Here is a 20,081-nt window from a genome sequence, read left to right as displayed (position 1 = left end):
ACACGAAGACTAGTTATTAGCTTCAAGTAACATTAAGTACATTTTATGTACACGAACACTAGTTATTAGCTTCAAGTAACATTAAGTTCCTTTTGCAGTTCGTGCTAAAGACTTGATGTATCTTTTCTTTTAAACAGCATTCATTGAACATTGAATAAGCTAGAAAAGAGAATATAGGCAATAAATTATAACATTTTAGTTTTATTTCACATTTTCATTACAGGTGTTGTTAAAAAGTGTTATTTTTTTAATCTTACATTTAAAGTAGAACGATAGTTGTAAACATTTTCTGTAGTTACTATAATAGTTTCTAAAGCTTATTATTATTGTAGGTCATGTTTCTCAGTGAATTAGAAGAAATCCTGGATGTAATAGAACCAGCAGAATTCACCAAAGTTATGGTTCCATTATTTAGACAGATCGCTAAATGTGTTTCATCTCCACATTTTCAGGTTTGTGTTAGAAGTTTAAGTAGTTTTGTAGTTGAATGATGAGTTTGAAAACAGAATTAATTGAAGCAGAAAACACACTTGTGAGTGTGGAAACAATTATTTGAATCAGAGAACAGCCTCATGAGTGTGTAAACATAATTCTCTGGATCAGAAAACACCTTTATGAGTGTGGAAACAATTATTTGAATCAGAGAACAGCCTCATGAGTGTGTAAACATAATTCTCTGGATCAGAAAACACCTTTATGAGTGTGGAAACATAATTCTCTAAATCAAAGAAAATCCATATGAGTGTGCAAACAAAATTCTTTGGATCAGAGAACACACTTATGAGTGTTGAAACATAATTATTTGGATCAGAGAACACCCTTGTGAGTGTGCAAACAAAATTCTTTGGATCAGAGAACACACTAATGAGTGTTGAAACATAATTATTTGGATCAGAGAACACCCTTGTGAGAGTGGAAACATAATTATTTAGATTAGAGAACATCCTTGTGAGTATGGAAACAATTTGTTGAATTAGAGAACACCCTTGTGAATAGTTTAAAGTAGAAGCAGGTTAATGGTCATTAACTTCAAAAGTTTTGTTTACAGCAACGTAAAGTTAGTGGTTTAAGAAACATTTTTCAAAGTTCCAAATTATATGTGAAGACTTGTGTGCTAAATAGCATTGGAGTAACAATTTTAACATTTTGTTATAACAATAATGGTGCTTAACTCTCTCTACACGGGCTCGATCGAATTGACCGACCACATGACCATTTTGTACTCGTTTAAAGTCAGAATAGTTTTAATATTACTAACTTTTAATATAGTGTGTATATTCTTCATTAAATTTGGCAGAATTTCAGTAAACATTATAGGTCTTTCACATATAAAAAAAATCAGATTTTCAGTTGAGTATTTTTAATAAACTAAAAGATTTGTCTGGGGATATATAAAGTCGTTTTTTACTAGTCCGAGTGCAATGTGATTTTCATGTTGAGATTAAAGATACTTTTCTTCATCTCAAAAATTTAATTTGCGTAATTTCAAAAACCTCCTAAATAAATTTCAAACGTTTGTTTTCAGTAAAACTATGTTTTTCTGTTATTTTCTCTACCCTAACTATATAAAAGGTTGGACAATTTAACCAACCTAGAAATTACCCTTTTTTTCTTTCTAGAATGACTTCAAATTGTAACACGACACTATGTTTATTTATACTTAAATTTTATTGTATTTCTGCCCTTTGAAAGTGTTTCTAACTACTATTTGTACCATTATAAGTTGTAAATCACTTGGGAAATGTAGAGCTTACGTTACGCTATCGAATTACATTGCCCACAAGCTACTAAGAGCTGCTCGCATGTGTGCCTCGTGAAACATTTTTATATATTATTATTATTTATTTTACCTAATCTAATCTTAACTAACCCAAAAAGATCCCTATTCTTACATTTTAGTTACTTTTATAATAATAAAGAATAAACATGAAAAACAAGAAATAAAGTACTTATCCAATCTTCTTTTTTCTTCCTGTCAATTGTCGATGAAACTTAACCCTCCTTCTGATGGTAGTAATGTACTAAATAATTTTTATTTAATTAAATAATGCATCAAAGTACATAGACTAATAATATGCAAAAAGTAAACAATTCCCCTAATCTCTAACTATGTGACAAGAGCCATTACAAAGTCATCCAAGCTAGTCATTAAGTTTCCCATGGGAATGAACTGTGTATTATAAGTTAAATTGACACTTATCTGTTCAGAACAGAATGTTATACAATATGTCATTTAATAGATGAAAACCTTTGCTTTCTATTGGTTATAGGTAATGTATAATTAAATGTAAGAGAGAACTATTAACAAATCCTAAAAGAGAGGATGTGACAGGTGGGTGTGGTAGGAGGGGTCTGATTTTCTAATTAATAGCTCTGTAACCAAACAAAATTTAAGGCAATAAAAATTGTGGTTTGTCTAAGCAGTGATGATTTTATAGTGAGTAATTTACATTTCATTTTGTAGTTATTGTAGGGTTGGTGGATTAAATAGAGAAGAGAAGATACCTAGAGAAAATGTGTCACACTAGGGGAAATTCAGGGTTTTTTTTTAAATATTGTCTTGTAAAATTAAAAACTTAAAACATGTATGCTATTAAAATATGGATTATCGGGGATGATTTTATGCTATATTAGAGGATGCCCATGCAGAGGTTAATGTATGAAATCGTTACCAAAGTATTTATTATGTAATAGTATATCAAAGTGCATATTGTGTAATATTTCTCTCAACATTAGATCGGCCGAATTGACCAACCTCATAACCACTTTGTACTTATAATTTCCACACTATAACTTTTAATACATTGTGTATCTTCACAAAATTTGGAAGACTTTTAGTAAACATTACATGTCGTTTATACACAAAACATCAGTTATTTCAATGAAGTATTTTTATTCATGATTTGTCCGTGAACATATCGAATTTTTTATTTGACTTGTCCAAGTGTAAAGGGAATTGTGAATTAAGGGTTTAAAATACTTTGTCTCAAAAATCTCAAATTTCATTTCTGTAACCTCAAAAACCTCCTAAATATAAAACATTTTTTTTTCAATAAAATTTTATATTTTATGTGTTATTACCTCTATCCTAAGAATATATTCAATTCTTCAGCCAGTAGACAAATCATCAAAGTATAATGAAAAGTTGTAAAATCAGAAATAAAATGAACAGTTGTACCATTTTTTTCTTTATTGTTGGTCAAGAAATTTCAAAGTCCTTCTCTTGAGAGTTTTAACTGCTAAACATTTTGCATTTAGTTTTACTGTTAACGACTGAAGTAGAAATCTGCTGAAAATAAAGCAACAAATCACCAATTGTGTCATTGGACTGTTTGTGTGACACCGTTCTGTGATACTCATAAGAGCAACAAAGCATGTACAAAGAAATAAGCCTACTTGACCACTGCTTTAAGAACACGATGTGGAATTTATCAGATTATGTATCCTACAGTGTTTACAACAAGAATTCCCCAGACTGATAAGATTGCACTTTGAATCTGTGAAAATGTTCGTTATATGGTTCGAAGCCAATCCAAAAAACATTGCAGGTGTTTGAGTGTTGGTCATCTTTGTGGGATGTTTGGAATTTAGTGGTACATGTATAGGCATACAAAGATATTTGTGCATATAGTTATAAAATCATATTTCCCTTTCAGCAAACTTATTCATCAACCAATAAATATTATTTATTCACAAATGCTTAAATTTTAGTTATTTTTATTGAAATATAAGATAATAAAAAAAATATTTTGAAAAATGAAGATTTCAAGTACTTACGGTGTTATAAGATTTTGTGCTTGTGTGTTATACATGCTAAGCCTCACTGTAAGCCTTTTTATTCTTCTAGGTGGAGGCTGAAGAGAGATTAATTTTTGTAGACTTCAAATATATATTTTAGGGAACAAAATAATAATCAACTTACTATATTAGTGCACACAAAGCCCCTGTAATTTATCTGGGTTTCTAAATGAGCTATATATATGAATTTTAAAAAATCTCATACCTGTTCAGAGCAACAACAACAGTTTTGGTGAAATTATGACTTTCTCCTTCAAGCTATTTACAAATGACTGTCAGATATACATACACAGGAAACTGTGCTTCCACTTGGTAGTAAACACTTAGTGAAAAGGGATGGGTGGAACTAAACAAGAGGTTTCAAAATAATGGAGTAGTGGGAGGAGCCATTCTTCTAGATTGGCTAAATATACTGACACCTCAGCAAATCAAAGTGGTGGAAGGTACTTATTATATATTCTAGCATGTCTGTATCTCAAAATAGAGTTTGTAATTTGTTAACCTCTGTACAGGTTGTATGGTAGGTGTAATAAAATATAAACTGATCAATAAGACAATAGGAGGTGCTATGTGACAAACAAAAATTGATATTTAGCATTTTTTTCTTTATATTATTTTTTAGAATAAGAAACTAAAACATGTATAATATTCAAATTTGAATTATAAACTGTCAATTTAAATTTAAAGGTCAGGATATGTGCTCTTTAACCTGCCTGCAGCGAAAGGGATATAACCTCAAAGTCACTGAACCTGAATTTTAAGATAAATTACTGTTGTGTTAACAAAATAGTATATTTAGGTTTGGTTTCTTTTTTCTCAATAGGTTGCAGAACGAGCTCTGTACTACTGGAACAATGAATACATCATGAGTTTAATTAGTGATAATGCTAGTGACATTCTTCCAATTATGTTTCCAGCACTGTATAGGAACTCGAAGTCACACTGGAACAAGTAAGTTTTTCTTTTATATTGTTTTCTTATGTAAGCCTCACTGGAACAAGCAAGATTTTCTTGTATGTTGTGTTTTATGTAAGCCTCACTGGAACAAGTAAGATTTTCTTGTATGTTGTGTTTTATGTAAGCTTTAAGGTTTGTAAAGCAATGTTTTACTCGTACCTTTTTTTCTTTTCGCATGTTGCCTATCCAACGTGCAAAGTAATTTTCATTTTAAAATTAAAAATACTTTTATGCATCAGAAAATTTTGCAATTTCACATGTGAAATCATTATATTGTCGAGATAGTTATCAAACATTTCTTAAGAAAAAACTTTATATTTTATCTGTTATTTTCAGTAATGAATCTCTGTAAGGGTTTGGTCAATTTGACCGATCTCGTAACCACGTTAAAAAATTAGGAAATACATATAAATTATGCCTTTTAATTCTAGAGTGGCTACAGATTATAACAGGAAAACATAAATGTTTAGACCAAATAGATTAAATCTCATAATATTATACATTTATTATTTTTATTATATTGACCTTTCAGCTGTGCCTGGCTAACGATACAGAAGTTACAATGACATGATGCATGTGCACTCATATTACCATAGCCAATAATATAAAACTGACCTTTAGTCTTTACAAAATAACCTGTCTTGGCTGTATTTTAGTAGACTTGTATTTTGTAAAATACATTAGAAATAAGTTCTTGAACTTATTTTTCTTAAAACATAGAACAGTAAAGAAGTAAATCAAACAATTATCTTTTCCAGTTATGACCTTTGTATTTGGTTGCTAAGCCTTTTAAAATTTTGCATGTGGAGGATATGAACAAAATGATTTTTTTTTAGGTTATATATACAGTTGAATAACCAAAAAATCGTAATTTACTATATCAATACCATAGAATTCCACTATGATTTATCAAGCTTAGTAACTAAGCCGTATTTCAGTCTAAAAGAAATATGAAATTTTGAGCAGACTAAAGACAAACCCTACCTCCTTGAAATCTTGGTTCAAAAGAAAGAATTGGCATCCAAACACGTTAAAGCGGTTAAGAAAGCCACTAGGGGACATTCTGAGCTTCTGATTGGTTATCCATGTCGTATATACAAGGGAGTGTTTCCAAAAATGGGAAGAGGTGGGCAGGGTGCCACTGTATTTGATTTATTATATGGGCAATATCTTAGCAAATAACTTGTCAATATCAGTAATTTGAGTTCCTAATTTGTATGAAACTATAGACTTAGTACTTCGACATCACAAAATCTAATTTGAACCAGTGCTGCATTCAACATACCACTTGACACACACAAAAATTGATGTTTAACTGTGTTTTTTTAATATTTACTTCTATATTAAGAAATTGAGTAAGGTATAATATTAAAATTTGAATTATAATCTACAGTCTGTTACCAAATTTATTGGCAGAAATTTATGATGAACATGTTCCATCAGTGTGTGTGTAGCTTTGTGCTTAACTAAAAAGGATTACTCATGTTGGATTACAGACATATTCCATTAATGTGCATGATATAATGAGGATTACTCGTGTGTTATGAACATGTTCTATCAGTGTGTGTGGTGTAGTAAAGAAACAAATAGAAATATTATTTTTATAGACAAAAATAGGAAAAATCAGTTCAATAGAGCGAATAAAAACATTGTCTTGAATAGATGAAACAGAAACACTATCTTTTCCACACTTAATAGGTCCACTGTCTTTACCATACCAAATAGAAACATTATCTTTTCTGGACCAAATATTAACATTATATTCAGTAGACCAAACAGGAAATCTATCTGTACCTAATGAAATAGGAACATTAACTCTCCATACACCAGGTCGGTCATTTGGACTGAGCTTGTAACCACCATGTTACCATAAAACTATGCATATATATAACTTTTAATGTAATCAGTGTATCTTCAGGAGATTTGGCGAGCTTATAGTAGATGTCAATAGCCTGTTGTACATAAAAACTATTTTTACAAAAGACTTGACTGAATTTATGAAGCCTTCACTGAGTCAGTCCAAGTGCAAGGTGAATTTCTTATTAAGAATACTGTTTTAAATTTTACAGTTTTCAAAATTCATTTGCATAATCTCTAGAACTTTTATGTTGTGTTTCTTTACACAAAGCTGTCCAGATGTGATAAAAAGATTTAGCCTACTCTGAGAGGGTCTAAGTGCAGCTGTAAAGTAATAAAACTAAGTGGACCCAGATTTGAAATGTTTGTTAGCTTTGGCTGTAAGAAAGTATATTGTGTAATGGTCTGTTACAACATGTAGTCATTCTAAAAAGAAAAATGGTAATTTAAATTTATTTAATACTTATCAACTTTTCATTTTAAAATATGTTGCTGATTTGAAGGCTTGAAACACATTTGAATGATAAGGGTTGCCTTTAAATTTGTTTTGCTTTTTGTTTTATAGTTTAAGTTAGTTTAGTGGATGGAATGATTTAGATAGATCAACACATACCTTGTTGTCCTTAAGTTATGTTATTGTGTAAATAGAATATATAGAAATGCTTTATCTAATAGACCAAATAGGTAACACTGTTTAATAGATCAAATAGTATCATTTTCACATAGAAGTGCTTTATCTGATAGGCCAAATAAGAACACCTTAGATAATAAATAAAACCACTTTCTTTAGTAGAACAAATAACTAATTAATAGGCCAAACAGAAAATATTTCCTTATGAATGGAATAGTTTGTATAATGGAGTTGTGAATTTCTTAAAATAAAGCCAGAAAGTGTAATTTTATCAAATAATGCATAACTTTCAAAAATAGGAGAACAAATGACATAAGAATTGATTCAGGCATGTGTATATACTTCAAGTTAATATCTTGTCATTGAAAACTTGACTCCCAACTGTTAATATTTATTAGAAAAAAGTTGTTGGTAATCATAATTTCTCATGTTTTGAGTTTATTTAAAGTGTAACTGTACTTAAAGTTCTTCATTCTCTGTTGTCAGAACCATCCATGGATTAATCTACAATGCCCTGAAGTTGTTTATGGAGATAAACCAGAAGTTGTTTGATGAATGTGTGCAGAACTATAAGCAGGAGCGACAAAAGTAAGTTGATGTAAACTGAGACATTATCCATGATCTGATGTACAACACTGAAGTCATTCATGGAAATGAATGAGAGACTGTTTGTTGACTGCACAAAATGTTATAAATTGTACTTCAAGCCTCTTCCAGATCGGTTTTTTGTTTCTCTGCCATGGGGTAAGAAATCCTAGATATAAAATCTGTGTGGACCTAAAGGCAAGTCAGTAAGTTTTTAATCTAACAAACCAGGGATTTTGTTCACTTCATGTAAAAATGTCCTCATAACAAAAGGATGAAATGAAATTTATTGAAAATTTTCTTGTTAACTCCTTCTATGTTAGGCTCTTTTGGAAATGACCTAAACAAAAGTCAGGCTTTTTATTTCACTTTTTGTTAGCCTTTGCTTATATATTAATGAAACAAGTTCTTGTATGATCTGTTACTATATTTATGCACAAAAAATAAATGTTACATATCTGGATTTATATATGACATATTATTTCAATGAAACTACAGTAAAGCACCAGTTTTATTGTTTATGATACATAATTCAGAATAAATTCAATAGAGATCAAGACATACAATGCCATTTAGTGAGCACAGATTGTAATACATAATAACGTTCAATTAAATTTGGGCAAATAATTAAAAATACGGTGAGAAATAGTATGCTTGAATTAACCCAGGCAAATAATTTTTGAAGCATGGAGGATAATCGAGTTATCTCTAAGAAGAAGAGAATAAAATTTCCTCGTGAGAGGAGGAAATTCTTGTTTCTTTGGACTAAATATTTCCTCTTTATTAGGAAATTGTGGAGGAGTAACTTTTTCAAAAGTAAAGAATTTTAATTTCCTGTTTGAAAAGTGCAATTTCAAAAAATAGCAGCAGCTCAATTGCAGTGCAGAATATTAACAACAATAAATCATAATTTAGCACTTACCTGGTGACATCAGTTGATCATATACTGTGTACTTGAGTGAATTTAAAAGTAATTACAAAATAAATCCACAGCGATCATTTACACCACAGTTTTGCTTTTGCTGCAGAATTCTGGCTTAATTCAATAGACATTTACCAGTAATTTAAGAAAAGACTGTGATAAAACTGGTAAAGAAAAGTTTGGATATGAGGAAATTTGCCACTTTTTTCATCTACTTCTCAATCAGTCCTGTTAACCCTATGGTTATAGGTCCCTTCTTTCTGTGTATTTCTCCACATGATGCGAACTTTTAATGACTTACATTCAAAATTTAATTATGAAACTACTATGGATTTATGTCACTGAAATTAGCATTATAATGTACATTATGATGCAATGTTTTATATTATTAAAGTTTTCATTCATTTATTTCAAAAGAAACCTTTAAAACATTTTTAAACTTCAGTTTTGTTATCGTGTGATGCACAAGCTTACTTTTCTTTAGTCAATGTAACTTCATGTACACTGTACTTTGTATAGACAGAAACTAGATTAATTGCGTTGTTTAAACACCCTTCTTTAATGCTCCTTAGGGTACATTCAGAGAAAGAAGAAATAAATTTCTTAGAAATCTTGACAGAAGCCGTGTCAATGTTCTACACATAGTTGCGATTTCTCAGCCAATCATATTTATTGGAGCTAGATGTTTATAACCAATAGAAAGACCACATTTTGAAATACGATCTCCCAGTAGTTAATTTGATATTGGCAGAAAGAATTCCAAGAGAACTAGTCAAGCTGCTCTTAGCATTGTTTCTGCTTTTGTCCTCACTAACACTTTAATGTTGTTTCTCACCTAGAAATATGTTAGTTAGATGCACAGTTAAATTGTATTTATGTTTTAGTATTTATACTTTAATTAATTATATATTATTTATGTTTTAAAATGCATACTTTAAAGGTTCAATAATTTTTTTAATATAACCCAACTCCTCCTCAGTTCGCAAATGGGAGCCTAGTAAGGGACCACAAAAACATTCTGCTGAAGGCTAAAGTATCTCTGCTGACGATACCATAATATGTTAGAGAAAGTGAAAAAGGAAAATATAAATATTTACCTTAAAAACTTTTGATATTCATTTAATAGGTTCTAGGGGTTATGCAAATTAAATTTGAAAATTATAAGATATAAAAAGTATTTTTGTATTTAGCATGAAAATCACCTTGCATTCAAACTATTCAGTCTTGAGTGCGAATAAACTACAATAAATTAATAACGAATTTTTTTGGAAGTACTTGATAAAAGTAACCTCATTCTTGGCGTACAAAATACATGTATTCTTTAGCAAAATCTTCCCAGTTTTTATGAAGGTATATTAACCCTTTTGCAATGGGTGCCCCTTTAAATGCTTTTCTGCACAAGCCACTGTGTTACATTCAAAATTTAAACACCTGATGTAAATGAAAGAAATTAATATTATAATGTATATTATGATTCAAAGTTTTATTTTATCTTAGTTTTAAGTCCTTTATTTCAAAATAAATCTTTAAAAACTACTCAAAACTTCAGATGTATTGTTACATGACCAACTAGGTATGAAAAATTCTCTACTTTGGCTCTCTGTATCATCAATAATACAATGCTAATTGAGTAGAGGTATGTCTAAACAATAAGATCTTTACATAACTTTTGACTTGCACATTTCAAAATTCTCTGAATGAATACAGTTAAAACAACTAATACATTTTTTCAACCCTTGACAGATGCCATGCTCACCTTTAACAGATTTGTTTGAGCTTTATAGCCTACATGTAAATGTTACGTACATATGCTTATTGTCATTAGAAAGAGATCATTTTTCACTATAATCTAACAAAGGTTATTTTGAAATTGGCAGCCAGTAGTCATCATGGAGTACATGGAATTGACAGGTAGTATTGTTGGCTGCTTGATCAACTTACGGTTGTTTCTTACCTAAATATGTTATAGTTGAAGATGCAGTTTAAATTGTATTTAGGTTTTACTATTATATTTTAGTTATGTTTTAAAATGCATAATCAAAAGGTTTAAATATTTTTTCAACATTCATCATACTTAGCATCCATTCTAAAGGTTTACGATATTACGGGCTAAACGAAAATTTTGCCGAAGGGTTGCACACGTATCTCAAAAACACTGTAATAAGCCTCAAGGGCACCGTTGACTAGTGTCATAGTGAATGATAACTATTAAAGGACAAGAAAGGAAAATGAAACATTAAAAATTAACTACATGTGAAAAGGAAAATTCCTGAAATTACAAACACTGTAATAAGCCTCAAGGGCACCGTTGACTAGTGTCATAGTGAATGATAACTATTAAAGGACAAGAAAGGAAAATAAAACATTAAAAATTAACTACATGTGAAAAGGAAAATTCCTGAAATTACAAATATAATGAAAGGAAAATCTTTAAAGATATTCTACAAAAAAATTAAAAGGTATGTATTTTTGTTCTGTTTTCTAATTTTAATTATTTCATTGCATTGTACACTGATGATAATATATAGTTAGTGGTATGTTAGAGAAAATGAAAAACAAAATATAAACATTTATCTTTAAAAAGTTTTTGATATCCTTTTAGGAGGTTCTAGAGATTATGCAAATGAAACATTTTTGTAATAGAAATATAGCATGAATGCTACAAGAAACCAACAAATAAACTTTGCAAGAGATAAAGCAGGTAAGGAAAACTGCCACAGACCAAGACGTAAATACTGTAAGAAATCAAGGCGTAAACACTCCAGCGATCAAACATGTTCTAAAATCAGCCAGAGGTCTAGATGTAAACACTGTTAGAGGTATACAATGTTAAAATCATTACACAATAAATAGTTATTAAAACAGAGACTTGCTCTAAAAGACTACATATGTTTCAGTGTTCTATGACACCATCTTGAGGAGTAGTGGTTACGGTATGGTTAGGACTTGTACACCCACATAATCACTTACATTCCTGTAGTGCCACCTAGGCTTAAATGACCCAGAGTTACAAAACATCTGCCCACTACTTTATTATTTCTAGGTCTGAACCAGCTTCGTTGTTTAATGCGATATCTTTATATTTTTTTCAAATTTTGATAGTTTCTCTGATATTTAATTGAAATTTAAATTCTACCTTATTTATTGATTTAGTGTTACTCCAGTCTTTAACATGAGATGTTTCTGCCACATGTTATTCTAATACAAATTCATTTACTTTGTATGTTTCTACCACATTTTTATGTTCCTAGATTCTAAACTTTAAATTTCTACTAGTTTGGTCAATATAAGTTCAACCACAGATACGAGGAATTTTGTAACTCTCATATACACAATTTAAGAGGTGAGAGCTGCCAGAGACTAATAAATAGAAATAAAACTGCTGGAGAATATGTCATGAACACTTGAAAGGGTCAATCATGTTATGAAAACACACTGCCAGAGAGCATACTGATTATTCTTACACTGTTACAGTTCAAAATGATTGTTTTTAAACTTTCTCAGTTTCTAGTGGCTTTCCTTACAAAATACATATTTCAAAGTGATTTTCCTTACAATTTCACAGTTTGAAGTGATTATTCTTACACTATCAAATTTCATGCATGGTTCCTATAGGTTACAGAAATAGGTAAAGTCAAATTTAATATTGTAAGTTACTGGCCTGAGAAACATTAGGGAATTTTATTTTACAGACAAAAACCATAAAAAAATCTTAATTTCATGTGAATCAGTGATGCTTCTAGGACACGGATGTCAAAAAAATAAATCATCATTAGGGCCAGAAAACTAAATACTAGCATGCGAGTATGTGTATTTTATGAATAAACATTGCTTTTTCTACATCAATCTTTTCATTTGCCATATATTGTTATGAAAACAATAGCTAGGTTGCTGCTTAAATAGTGTAAGGGCTGTGGACAAGGCTTCATATTGTCTTTCATAATACTAGGTTGTGGAGAATTGTTTTATAACAGCCTAAACACCCTTAAAAATTACTATTTAGAGATATTGTTTCCATTAAATAACTTATTTTCATATTACAAATTTAAAAGCATTTTTCTTTTTTGTCACAAGGTTTTAGTAAGTTATTTTCAAAATTTAATTAATAAAACAGTCTCCAGGTCAATAGTTATAGAAGGAACACATAATACCCTGGGTATATTAGGCCATTGACATATTTGTGTTGGAAAGATTTGGAAGATGTAAAATGAAAACAATTTGATTATTTCACTAAAGCCTGACAGTTCAAAGGTTGAATAAATCTACACAGTTTTGGTGAGTTATTATATTTATTTCATATCTGTACTTATATTTACCCAATTAATTATCAAAAGTAACTGTAATAATTATATGAAATAATTTATCTGTGATTTTGTTTTCATTCTTAATAAAACAAATGTACATCATTAAACATTGCCTATGGTACACAATATCAATGTATAGTAGCACTTCACAGTACTCATTGATAGACAGTATTTTCAAGTGAAGGGTAGAATATCACCAATGACAGTTAAGGAAAATCTATATAGAAATAAAATATGGATGGCAGTGTGTGATATCAGTAATTTGAGGCTAACAAGTTTTGGAAAAAAATTTAAGAATTACTTCAATATAGATTGTTTCATTGACTAACTAATAATATGGCACATGTAAGGGTTTCTGATGATACAGTGCTGTTTGTTATTCATGTTATTTGTTTACCTAATAATCTAATTAATTTTTTGCAGTAGATATCTGAGTGGTATATTTGGAAACTACTTGTAAAATAAATTAAAAAATGCTAAGAGTGCAGAGAGTAAAGACAAGGTGAAGGTGAGCACGTTCAGCTTGACAGAATTACGGTTAATAGATTTGGTATTGTTTTGAATTGTCAGACTGCCGTATATTCTTGAAACGGAGATTGTGTATTGATAGTGTGGTCAAGTACGGGTGACATGTTTGCCATTGTATCTAAACCCAAGGACCATACCAGAATTTAAAAAAAATGTGTGTACTTATAAGTTGAAATTTTACTTAGTAGCAGCTTTTATTTAGTGTTATAAACAACATTATGTGAGAACAAAATGACGAACTTGACACTTGAGCAGTGTAATACTGTATTACAGTATTACTGTCAATGAAGAGTGTGTTTTTGTGCAGTAACATTTGTGTCTGTGCCAATTACCATACTTTTTACAATTGTAGATTGTGGTGGCATAGACTTATAATGCAACTATAAATGTAATGGATGTTTTATCAGCAAGTTTGATTCTGTTTATTAAATACCCTGTATGTATAATTAGAATTTACCACTTATTTGTATAATCTGAAGATCTTGAGAACTTACAAAATGTGTGTAAACTTGAAAATATTTTCTGTAACGCGATCAGTTGATAAATATATGGTCATGTTAATATGAAGACTTCAGTATTTTTGGTGTATGCACTTTTATGCACAGTTTCAAAGCAGTTGTGAAAATTGCACAGTATGCTCAGGATCAGTGGATAGTTTTATTAACATGTATCTTTGTTTTATAGGTATCAGAAACATGAGTTTACTGCAGTGTATGAATAGCAGCTGAAAATTGTTTTCATTTTATGCATATACAAATAACAGAAAATATTGCTTTAATAAATATTTTGCTATGAAAAGAACACTTCATTTTATAACAGTGAACACATTTCTTCCATGTATTAAAAGTCAATGCAATTATCACAAGTATTAAAACCTGTGGTGTTATTTATGCTCTAATTACATTTTTATGATTAAAATTAAAAACTCATCTGTATGCATTATCATAAACAAGTGGTTAAACTGCCTTTGCCATGTGTGCTCTGATAAAGTATTGTTACGCCTCCAGTCGTTAGTTAATTTTCTGTAACTTCGTTCCGACGAAACTTTAGCGACACAAGTCCTTTCTTAAATAAAACTGGTTTATTCTTTCCGAATAGAACTTTACGATACACTTAATTTCAACAGTCGCGCTATAACAAACACTAGAACGTCTCACGTGCTCGACAATACTCAATCACACACTCTCTGGCTGCAGTTCAATTACTCATTACCTACACATTGTCCCGTCACGTTGTGACCATCTTATGTATACCAGACTACCCCCAATCTAGTAATCTCCCGACAATACACGAAGGTTCAAGAAAGAAGTGGCGCGATACTAGTCACGTGACCTCGCTGACGCAACAGTATCAATAATTCAATAATGGCGTAACCAATCATGTTGAAACTTTACAAAATGATATTTGATCAAACTTTGACTCTTAACATACAACGTGTATCTATAATATTAGTTTTGCATGTTATAGTTCACTGATAAATTACAAGCATTGATTAAATAGCCAGGGAATAACATATTTTGGTCTGGAAGAAGTTGGGGAATTTCATTCTGCCCAAGGTGTGGGAACCATGTTCAAAGTAATTGTGCTTACACTTTCACAGTTCAAAGTGATTGTTCTTAAACTTCCACAGTTTGTAATTATTGTTGTCACAGTCCAGAGTAATTGTCCTATTAAGTAATGATTTCTTTTTAGCTCAACAGTGTTGAATATTTTTTACCTTGTAGTCTATCTTAATAACATTTATGTTTAAAATTTAATCTTTATTTTAAGTTTTTAACCATATAGTTAGGCTTAACCATTTTAAGATAGATCTTTTTTTTTTTTTTTGCACATTTAAAATGGAAAACTCACTTCTTGGAGAACTGTATTCTGGTTTTGTTTGTTTATTCTGCTGAAAATTTGTAAAGCTTGTTTTTTTTAGTAGATTTTGAACTTCTGTATTTCAGTGAGAAACACAGAAACAAGGATAGAGAAGAAGCCTGGGCAAAAATAGAAACATTAGCATTAAATAATCCAAAGGTACGTAACTTTCTCTTTTGATTAACTGTGTGAATTTTTCCTGAGTAATTTTTTTTTCTAAATAGCAGTTGTTTATTTTATATCTTTTGCAAACATGCTAGTTTTAGCAACTACCATTCCCGTGGTTTGCTAGAACCAGACACAAACACAGGGGATCCTGTCAGATTATTTAGAATTAATTCTTGTAGCATGTAGAGTTTCTTGATGTTAAATTTGTGTGAGGAACTGAAATTTGGGAAATTCATTGAAGATTGACTTTAAATGGCTAAATGTTTGATTGAAAAGTTTGAGTTAGACATCCATTTAAACTTTTACTACAAGAAACCCTAATGAAATTGATGTTCAGTGCCTTACACTTGCATAGACGTCTTTGCATATTTCTTGTATATGTTAGACACATACAGTGAATGGCACAACCACCAACACCACCCCTGTGAAGGTGGCAAAATAAATAATTTAAGATTGTCTTGACAATAAATATTTATTTGGTACTAACATAATATTCTTTGAGATGAATGTGAAAATTAATAAGATGTGACTAACATGCACTACTTTTCAATCATCCTAAAGCTGTTAAGAAATATTACTTGTCAAGCTCTTGTGATACTAAAAATCTGTGTGTATCTTTGGAATAGTATAGTGATTTGAACAAAGGAGGGACAGTCCAGCAACAAGAAGAAACGACTACATTAACTCCAGTCGACGAAGATGATGTGTTACAAATCACAAAGTTGGGTTCTCAAGCAAATGAGGTGAGAATTGTGTCAGATGTTTTTATATTCTGTGTGCCTTTACTGTAATATTATTAGTAGAACATTAGTAGAGGATTTGCTACAAGTAACTAGACTTGTAAATCAAGTAAATGAGATGAGAAATGTGTCAGATGTTTTTATTTTGTACTTTTCTTTCCCATAATATAATTAAGATAGAATATTAGTAGAGGCTGTGCAACAAGTAACAAGAGTTATAGATCAAGCAAATGAGGTTACAGGTTTGTCAGATGTTATTTTGTATTTTCTTTCTTGTAATATAATTATGATAGAACATTATTAGAAGACGTGCTACTAGTAACTAGACTTTTACATTGAGCAAATGTGGTGAGAAGTTTATCAAATGTTTTTATTTTGTATTTTTTCTTTGCTGTAATATAGTTATGATAGAACAATAGTAGATGCTTAAAATTTATTAGGTGAGAACTGTAATAAGGGTTCGATACCTTGACACAAAAACTTAGTGATCTGTCTTAATATTAGTTACGAAATACAATTTACAAAAGTTGTAATGGTAAATTTTTAGAACAGAATATACAAGGTAAATGATAGATTACAGAGTACAAAAGAAATTATAAACGTGTAGAAATTATTTACACAGTTTTATGTATGTAGGCTGGTAATTACCCCTTGTGTTAGTTCTGTTTGTGTACCTAGGCATAACACTGGTAATTACCCCTTGTGTTAGTTCTGTTTGTGTACCTAGACATAACACTGGTAATTACCCCTTGTGTTAGTGCTGTTTGTGTACCTAGACATAACACTGGTAATTACCCCTTGTGTTAGTGCTGTTTGTGTACCTAGGTGTAACACTGGTAAATACCCCTTGTGTTAATCCTGTTTCTGTACATAGGTGTAACACTGGTAAATATCTCTGGTGTTAATTCTGTTTATGTACATAGGTGTAACACTGGTAAATATCCCATATGTTAGTCCTGTTTGTGCACGTAGGTGTAACAATAGTAAATATCCCATATGTTAGTCTTGTTTGTGCACGTAGGTGTAACAATAGTAAATACCCCTTGTGCTGGTGCTCTTTGAGCAACACTAGTAAATATCCCTTGTGTTAGTCCTGTTTGTGCACGTAGGTAATAACACTGGTAAATACCTCTTGTGTTAGTGCTGTTTGTGTATCTAGGTGTAACACTGGTAAATACCTCTTGTGTTAGTCCTGTTTGTGCACGTAGGTGTAATACTGGTAAATATCCCTTGTGTTAGTGCTGCATAAATACGGTGATTCAGTTATGTAGTAGTTCAAGTATTTAATCGTACAAATATTTTTGACATGGAAACAACTTGGTTGATTTGTAGTGTTGCTGTTTGTTTATCTTCAACTGTTATTGGATTAAGGTATTTTGAACAACTGCAGTTAATGCAGTTGTCATTTTTCTTCTTCCAAATGTTTCAATGTGGAATATTAGAAGCTAATAATACATATAATTCTTCTCTTTATCTTTTCAGGTTAAGAAAATGGTAAGAAAAGAGAAACCTTTGTTGCGTAGGAAATCTGAACTTCCTCAAGATACACTAACACTAAAAGCACTTAACAACCACAAGAGACCCAATGAATATCTACAACCTGCAGCATCAGAAAGTAGCTGAACTAACTAGGAACAGACAACCTGCCTACACATTCCTGAGAACCACTTTCTGTACTGATCTCTCTACTTCCTTCCCTAGAACAGTGATTAGAACAGCAATATTAACTTGAGATGTTCAGAAAATGGTGACGTTTTGTAGAGTTTTCTTCTGGAACAATTATTTGTGTATATTAATTTTCAAGGAAACTGGAAACATTGTTATAAATTAAGTAAAACTTATTATTCTCGTAAAATCTTGTGTTAATGTTACTTATATTAAAAAACTCGTCTAAAACTTCAGTCTGTCAGTATATTACAAACTTGTGTTTTCAGAACAAATAACGGAACATTTTGTGTGTGAAAAAAAACTGACATTTTTAATTAAGTTTTAATCAGGGTTAGGATGAATTTCAGTGTTTTACCTTTTTAACATGCAGATTTCAGGAAGGTGTTGAATGCATGTAGTAAATGTGAAACTGACATGTGGATTGCAAATAAAATAGAAAACTCCACACAAGATAAGGTGAAAGGACGTAATGTATAGTGTAGCAAACTGCTCCTTGTTTTGTTTGTTTTTATAATGCCCTATATTATCCAAATGATTGGATTTCGCATGTTACTTAATACAATAACCCAGGAAGTATGTCTAGTGCCATGGGACTTACAAATTGTTTAAGTACAAAAACATCATTGATAGATGCTTACAGCTTAAGTTTTGTGCAACAGATAAACAACATGAGAATGTAAAAACAGTATTTAAACATTGTAATTCTTAGATCCTGTATTAGATGCTAGTTTTTGTACTGTTTTGGGTAAGGAAAAAGGATAAGAGCTAGAATAAATAATAGAATTTAAAGCACGAATGTAAATAGAGTACACATATTGACAAAGGTAAGATGAAACAAAAGTAAGAGCTGTTTTGAAATGTTGAAAGACATTAATTTGCTTTATAAAGCATACCAGTTTTAACTGTACTTACATGGAGTATTAAAATGTGAGTTTCACAGCTGTGTTTATGCTGATACTGTGCTAATGAGGTAATAAAAAAATATTTAAAAGTTGTCTTTGAATCTCTTATGAAGTTGTTTTAATAATTGAAATATTCAACTTATTTAAGAGGTAAAGCCATTTACTAAAAACATTTCAGACTGAACTTAAGAAAATCTTTCTGTTTATAAACATTTTTTACTGCATAGCACAGCTTTAAATGTTATCCTGGTATGTTCTGAAACATACCACAAGTCGTTCACATCAATCAACTTATGATGTATTGTTGTCTAATTGCTATACTGCAATCATAACAATCCTGTGGCATATCATGTTAGTCATTTATCATGTATTGTTGTCTAATTCTTAGACTGCAATCACAACAACATGTGACGTCCTTCATCTGTGCAAGTTGTTCATGATATATAATCAGACTTTTAAGTATGTAATGTTTGATCTGTTCTTCTAGGATCTGATGAAAGGCTGTAATCAGTCTTTAAGGTCAGGGTTCAGATTTTTATTTCTAAATTAACACCATTTTGTTTCATGTTTGTCACTCAAACATTCTTCCATTTTAATATAATTCAACAAAGATATGATCAAACATGGAATGTTTATTGCCATTTGTTCAAGTTCATGTTGCTGAAGTATTTTTCCTTTTTAAAACATACTGTGTTAAAGCAAGCACTGATAATCAAAAATCAAATTAATGTTTAGAAGGTGAAGTTTGCTTGTATGATTTTTCTCCTTATCAAAATGTCCAGTAATAGGTGTGTTGCTATACTAAGATGTATTCGGTAAGTTCCTAGTGATAAATAAGCCTAGTTTTGTAAAGACAAGTCTGGTAGTAAAATGGTTTAATCTTCAAGTCTAAAATGCATTACTACACTAAGGTGTGTTTAGTAAGTATCTAGTGATAAGGAAGCCTAGTTTTGAAAAGATAAGTCTGGTAGATGATTTAATCTCCAACTTCGAAATGCATTACTGTACTAAGGTATATTCAGTAAGTTTCTAGTGACAACTAAGCCTAGTATTGTAAAGATGAGTCACAAAATAAAATATTTTGATATCCAACTTCAAAATACATTACTGTACTAAGGTATATTTAGTAAGTTTCTGGTAATATAAGCATGTCTAGTTTTG

General features: G+C 30.6%; 1 protein-coding gene across 4 annotated transcripts in view; it reads left to right on the top strand.

Moving 5' to 3' along the window:
* Nucleotides 1-19,014, top strand: part of LOC106469278 (serine/threonine-protein phosphatase 2A 56 kDa regulatory subunit gamma isoform-like) — a 96,714-nt gene extending 77,700 nt beyond the window's left edge. For all 4 annotated transcript variants that reach the window (XM_013929765.2, XM_013929764.2, XM_022397753.1 and 1 more), the window contains exons 11-16: nucleotides 333-452; nucleotides 4,622-4,749; nucleotides 7,730-7,831; nucleotides 15,529-15,601; nucleotides 16,237-16,353; nucleotides 17,833-19,014. In XM_013929765.2, coding sequence (XP_013785219.1) covers nucleotides 333-452; nucleotides 4,622-4,749; nucleotides 7,730-7,831; nucleotides 15,529-15,601; nucleotides 16,237-16,353; nucleotides 17,833-17,973 — 681 coding nt within the window. In that variant the 3' untranslated portion in view covers nucleotides 17,974-19,014. The remainder of the gene's footprint in view (nucleotides 1-332; nucleotides 453-4,621; nucleotides 4,750-7,729; nucleotides 7,832-15,528; nucleotides 15,602-16,236; nucleotides 16,354-17,832) is intronic.
* Nucleotides 19,015-20,081: the final 1,067 nt, after the last annotated feature.

The sequence above is a fragment of the Limulus polyphemus genome, unplaced genomic scaffold (assembly GCF_000517525.1).
Source record: "Limulus polyphemus unplaced genomic scaffold, Limulus_polyphemus-2.1.2 Scaffold3392, whole genome shotgun sequence".
Taxonomy (NCBI): domain Eukaryota; kingdom Metazoa; phylum Arthropoda; class Merostomata; order Xiphosura; family Limulidae; genus Limulus; species Limulus polyphemus.
Note: the sequence above shows the minus strand (reverse complement) of the source record. Positions and strands in the feature narration are given on the sequence as shown.